The 6,000-nt window shown below is 46.9% G+C and overlaps 2 protein-coding genes across 2 annotated transcripts; both read right to left on the bottom strand.

Annotated features, from left to right (window-relative positions):
* Positions 1-677: 677 nt before the first annotated feature.
* F5891DRAFT_24823 (uncharacterized protein) lies at positions 678-1,316 on the bottom strand. Its single transcript, XM_041371063.1, has one exon. The coding sequence runs from the start codon at positions 1,172-1,174 to the stop codon at positions 848-850; it is 327 nt and encodes a 108-aa protein (XP_041234294.1). The 5' UTR covers positions 1,175-1,316; the 3' UTR covers positions 678-847.
* Positions 1,317-4,435: 3,119 nt separating this feature from the next.
* F5891DRAFT_1180257 (uncharacterized protein) lies at positions 4,436-5,330 on the bottom strand (the record flags this gene model as incomplete). Its single annotated transcript, XM_041365897.1, has 3 exons — positions 4,436-5,002; positions 5,062-5,225; positions 5,279-5,330. The coding sequence occupies 3 exons, from the start codon at positions 5,328-5,330 to the stop codon at positions 4,436-4,438; spliced, it is 783 nt and encodes a 260-aa protein (XP_041234293.1).
* Between the last annotated feature and the right edge of the window lie 670 nt (positions 5,331-6,000).

The following is a 6,000-nucleotide window of genomic DNA, read 5'->3' as shown; positions in this document are numbered from 1 at the left end:
CATCTGGCGGTATATCGGGCCGTATTCCTTGGCAGAGAACTTGGGATAAGATTTGCCGTGACCATTTTTGATGAGACCGTCGAGGACACAGTTGTACTATAAAAATGTCAATACATGATGTCAAGGCATAAAGTAAGAAAGTACCACAGCGGAAACCAAAGCCAAACATGAGATGGGCAATTGCTTGCAAAAGATATCTGGCCTCTTCCAGGCAATTTGGTATGGCCCTGTGTAAAAGAATCCAATAACTGCGTCACGAAGGCCAGGATGAGCGAAATTCCTTGTTTTGCCCTAGTGATTTTAATGTATGTCGTCAGAGTCAGTGCACAATCACTCACCAATGCATCCAATCCAAACCGTTGTAGAGACTCATGCCTCTCATGGTGTGATATGGCAGTTTCCACTAAGGGAGTATACAGCACCAACTCGCAGCACCACTCTGTGTACTGTCCACAGCAATTCCTATATGAGGCGCAGCTTTCCCGCACTTGCGCGCCCTATAGCGCCAGCCATCCATCCACTGTCCACCAAGCTCCCTAGTGCGTATATTTCCATTTCCTTTATTAGCATAGTGTTCCACCTTTATTTTTATCATGGACTCTCACCCATATATATCCTTACATACCTACTCGGTAGCGCTTCGGCTCCGCATGACCGCGCTTAGGCGCGCTATATAGTGTACGGTCAATTTGGAACTGTCCGAAATTCACAGGGTAAATTTACAGTGCGTCCAGAGGCCTTCAAATTCACCACTGTGAATTACCGTAAATTAACATGTCTGTAAATTAACGCTATTTTACAGGTGAATCAGGTCAAATGTACTGTGAATTACAGTGAATTAGGTGAGTTATTCAACTTTCCACTCGTCCCAAGCAGAAGGGTCAGGGACGGACGGAGACAAGGTTTTTGCGGCCTTCTTTGTTGGTGCAGAACCCGACTGGTGCACACAAATCAATACCGCTGGATGCCGCAAGCACGAACAAATCTTTCTCCACTGTCCTAAACTCTGAAAGAGCAGCTGGACCATCCAACCAATCTGTGCCATTGTCAAACTCTGCTGAGTCCGAGTCCGAGTCTGAGTCCACTGTCCCTGCTTCAGGTGGAGGAGGCATTCGACCAGCAGGAGGCAAATCTTCAGCGGACCGCTTGCCAAGGATAGTGGATTCCATATCATGCCACTTGACGAGAGGTTTGTATGGTGTTTTTAGTTTCTGTGTAGTCAGTATGAGACTGAGAACTTAACACGCGAAAAAATGTTACTCACATTAGAATCAAAGGAATGGTTTCGGGGAGATTTTGAAGATAAAGAGATAGTAACTGTAGCTTATTTCTCATTTCACAATTCATGGTTGTGAATGTTATGCCCTAGCCCTAGTGCAGATACTTTGCAAGATTCACAGATTCACCACCACGGAGACGCCCATCGGATTGGCAAACTCCAAATTCACCCAAATTTACACCCCCAAAATGCCCTTCGAGATTCACATGCTGATTAATGCTAATTTACAGGTGTAAATTTACGCCTGTAAATTTACACCCCTCTATTTGACCGTACACTAGCGCTATATAAGCGCCAGCAGTACATACTATTACTGACTTACTTTTTCACCCATCTTTACTTACCTACTTAATATCTAGAAAGTCGCAGTAGAAACCTATTGATTAGCACATCACATCTCACATCTCTTATCTTGTTTTATATCATCACTTAAGCATAGTCTCTCATTTCTGCATACGCGCACGCGCTTTCCCACGCTTCGCGCTAATATGCGCGCGCGTTCCCGTGCCTTGCGCGCACCTGCGCTTTCTCGCGCCTCACTTCAGCGTGTACCTCTAGATCTTCTTCGCTGCACTCGCTTCCCTTGAGGGTCGAACGCACTTGTCTCCTCAAGTAACGCAGACTAGGCAACACTCGACCTACAACATTTTTATAGATACAGCTAGGAGCCTCTTTTGTTCCTCTCTGTATCGTTGTTTCTACACCGTAAAAACTCGGATTCCAAAAGTAATTGTGAAGCAGCATTCTGGACCCACATTGCACGTTCTTGAGCGGGGACTGACATGGGGGGAACAAGTGAGTATGCAAGAGGTGCTAAGCCTATGGCAGTTTTCTGGAGTTCTGATTGCCAGGTCGAAAGATCATCATATAACTTCAATAAAGACCTATTGTATCAGCGAGACTGTAAATTAAGAGAGCGAAACACATACCAATCGAGCCATGTTACACTTTTGCTCTGGCCAAACCCCTGGATTGCAACATGAAACAAATTAGCGCAAGAAGAAGCAAACACGCACCAGCTTCAAATTGTTTTCCTTCCTTGTCCCAAATGACTAAAGTTGCGATGAGAACTTCAGTTACTGACCCTGGAAGATCATCAACAAAACTCAGGAACAGATCGTCAAGTGCGTGTTCCACACGACATTCTCCCTTGGTGTGCTCAAGGAAGCTTTTCCAGTGCGGCCCATACCAAGCTAATAGAGTAGGTTTGGGCCCATCTTCTGACTGTTTTGTCTTTCTGTTTCTCCGGGGAGCCTGTTGGTCATCAGTGTGCTCGGCTACTTGATGAGGCAGCTCGAGAGTTTCAGGGTTGGGAAGGTGGGGCTGGCCATTTTTCTTGTGGTGGGACTCCAACACATCGCTAGGCTTCGAGGTATGCAAACGATCACTGTGAGCCTTGTTCAGAATAAAAACCATTTGCTCACCTCAGAATGTTGTGTCTGTTGTTGCTGTTGCACTCCTACCTGAAGGATCCAGAGAGCCCTTAAGAGCAAAAAGAATAAGTGCAATGCCAGTAAATCCATGTCAGCATACCTGGGAGTCACTGTTCTGGTGGACGGTCGAGGATTGAGATCTTGCTACAGTGTTTTTATTGAGGCTCGTCTGAGCAGCCATGTCATCCTCATCGTGGGAGTACTGAAAATCGAATTCAGGTGAGAGATGACGAACGACTCGAGGCTGCGAAGGTAGCGATTCGTTTGAAAAGCCTGTAAGATTGAAAGAGGGAACAACATCAGGTGGATCTCAGTACGATAAAGGAAATTACCTGGATGGCCATTGTGACATTGGTACCCATTCTCATTGGTGTGCTCATCCTCGTCTGACTCATCCTCATCCTCTTCCCTCTCCCCATCCTCGTCCTCATCCCCATCCTCGTCCTTGTCCTTGTCTTCATCATCGCTGTCGTTGGTGCTGCTGACTTTGGGTCCGCTGTTCAATAGCTGGGATTCTCGCAGTATAGATTGACGCCTGACATTGTTGTCCTCCTCGAAAAGGGCCGGATCCAAGTTTTGTTCCATGAAGGTGGTGAGTGGCAGTATGATATTGCGTGGGTTTGGATCACGAGCTACTTTCGTAGCATGCTTCTTGACAGCCTTCGAGCCAACAGCGACATGTGGATTGTTAGCCTCGTGAAGACTATGGCCAGCACTGGGAGGAGCAACAAAACCAAACCTTCTGCCAGGTTGATGCATTGAAAGACCAGGACCTGTGTTATCAATGCTCGCAGGACCATTGGTAACCGTGAGTGAACTATAAGGTGGAGGAACCACCTGAATGCAAACATCAGCATTAGTAAAAATGAATACTTACATGCCTGACCTTTGAACGACCCTTCCGTCCTTTACGAGCTGGTTCTGGAGCCTGAGGGTTCACTGGGATATTAGGACTGAGGGACGTGGAGCCCTTGGGAGGACGACTTCGAGACTGAGACTCAAGGACTGCACCAATCTTTTCTAGCTGGCTGTTCCTACCTCCGGTCCCTGCATTGGGGCGGCCAGAATGTCGTGGAGCACCATCTTCAGCTTCAGCAAGGCCAAGGGAAACAAGTGGTACACTGAGTGTTTCGGTGAGGTCCATAGCCTGACGAGATTTTTTGGATACACCTGCCCTGCCAGTTGAAGCATCTGAGCCTTTGTGCTTCGGCCTCTTCTTCTCGGGGCTGTTAATAGCACGAGGAGGCATGATTGCAACTACACGGAGGATAGAGAAAGAGGTGAAGCCTGAGTCTAGTGATTCATCAAGTCGCAAACTCACCAGTCTTTTATATAATAATATCATGTCTCGGCGCCAGGTGGACCAACAGAACGGCCTTGATGTGAGTAATGGACAGTATTACATTTCAAAAATGCGTGCAACATCACACTGAAGCACGTACCATGTAATAATCAATGCTGCATGTTTCGAGTGACTCATCTTGATGAGAATAAATGTGTGAAGTCAAGTTGCCAAGAAACATAATTTATAAGTCATACAAGTCACAACAACCAAAAATGCAGTACATTGGGTCAACGTGAGAATGAGAGTACAGCAAAGTAGCAATGAAAAACGATGTTTACGTTGAATAATCAGCCTGTATGTATGCTAATCATCTGACTTGTTGTCAGTCTCCGAAATACCATCAGCCTTCCAACGCTTGGGTAATTCCATGGGGAAAGATTACGAAGCAGCATGCTTCTCGACACGGTCTGTGAGAATAGCAGCAGATTTTCTGAGCGTCTTGACAGTGGAAATGAGCTCCTCGTCATCCGGAAGGCGGTCAAGATGAGTGTTCAATAATGTAAGGATGGTGTTGAAGGAAACAGGGTTCTCCATGTTGTCCTTCAAAGCCGTACACCACTCCTTGGTGAGAGGGATTAAGTCTTTGAAGTAAGGATGGATCTCATCTACAAGACAGCATTCCTCCTTCTTGGTTGCGAAAAAATTGCCCTTGAAGGCCACGCAGGATTCGAGGTCCATGTTGTTCCAGCGATCAGGTATTGAGTTTCCTATCATATCCTGGTGTACCTGGCCATGGGAGCCACAGAATTTGATGCAAATCCAGATGAAGATGAAGAAAAGTGATTCGAGGTCGTCTGAAAAGCATTGAATGACATGCGATACAGGCAACGCCAAAGTGTTTGAAGACATTTTCAGGATATATTTCGGTTTCTTTCCACCCAGCACTGCCTGTTGTGCATCTGAGAGTTGGGCGAGAAGCCCGCAAGACATGAACGGGATTGTTCCCTGTAGATTGGATGAACAGATCAGTACTAGACGTACTGTAATTAACTGAACGCACTTACTGTACCACCGATGGCATACTTCAGATCTGGGTTGATGCGCACTGCAAACTCCCAGTCGATTAGAAACCCTTTACTACCACCTCCTAACAGATCTACAATCATTGCGTTATTTAAGCTGCAGTCGCGGTATAGAACCTTGCGTTCCTCCACCGCCGTGCATTGAACTGAAATTAGATTTGTCAGTTCAAAGATTGCCAATCAAAAAAAAACACTTTACTGATGACGATGTCCCTCAGCGCTTTCACGAACTCTTTAAGAGTTCGGAACATATGCAGGGGGCGAGCGCAGGGCATCAAGACAAGTCAAATGTGTGAGCGACTGGTCCCTGCAATACTTAGGTGCTGCAGTTGTTTTCGATATTTGCTGGTCACATCGGGTTCTCCATTCGACCTTTCAACCACCCACCAATCCACCAACTCAGGAATGCCAGGGACGCCAGACATGCGCTTCAACATTTCGATCTCATTCAAGATCACCTGATCCTCCTTACCCTGAACCCAATGGTCTTTGATGATGAATTCCTTATCATCCAAAGAGACCAAGTAGCAGACAGTTCCGCGACTAACAAGGCCACGACTCGCAAACAGGATCCTTGTGATCATGTAGATTGTGTCCCTGACACGAATTTTGCCACACAGTTCAGGTGACTGAGCTGAATACAGGAATTGTGAAGGATGGGGTGTAGCAGAATAGATACTGTCAGGCTCCTCAGGCGCTTGGGATGCGAGGTTGAGAAGGGGGGCGCTGGAGATAGCAGTGGCTTGTACCAGGTGAGGATCCTCCAGATTCTTCATAGAAATGTGCGTACCATCATCAGCATGCGACTCTGACTCTGACTCAGACTCGGACTCTGGCTCTGGCTCTGGCTCTGGCTCTGGCTCTGGCTCTGGCTCTGGCTCTGGCTCTGGCTCTGGCTCTGGCTCTGGCTCTGACTCGGGC

The sequence above is a fragment of the Suillus fuscotomentosus genome (genome assembly GCF_016647785.1).
Source record: "Suillus fuscotomentosus strain FC203 chromosome Unknown F5891scaffold_1, whole genome shotgun sequence".
Taxonomy (NCBI): Eukaryota; Fungi; Basidiomycota; class Agaricomycetes; order Boletales; family Suillaceae; genus Suillus; species Suillus fuscotomentosus.
Note: the sequence above shows the minus strand (reverse complement) of the source record. Positions and strands in the feature narration are given on the sequence as shown.

Excerpts from the sequence above, each read along its gene's own strand:
- F5891DRAFT_24823 (XM_041371063.1), bottom strand. The coding sequence starts at position 1,174 with ATGATATGGAATCCACTATCCTTGGCAAGCGGTCCGCTGAAGATTTGC.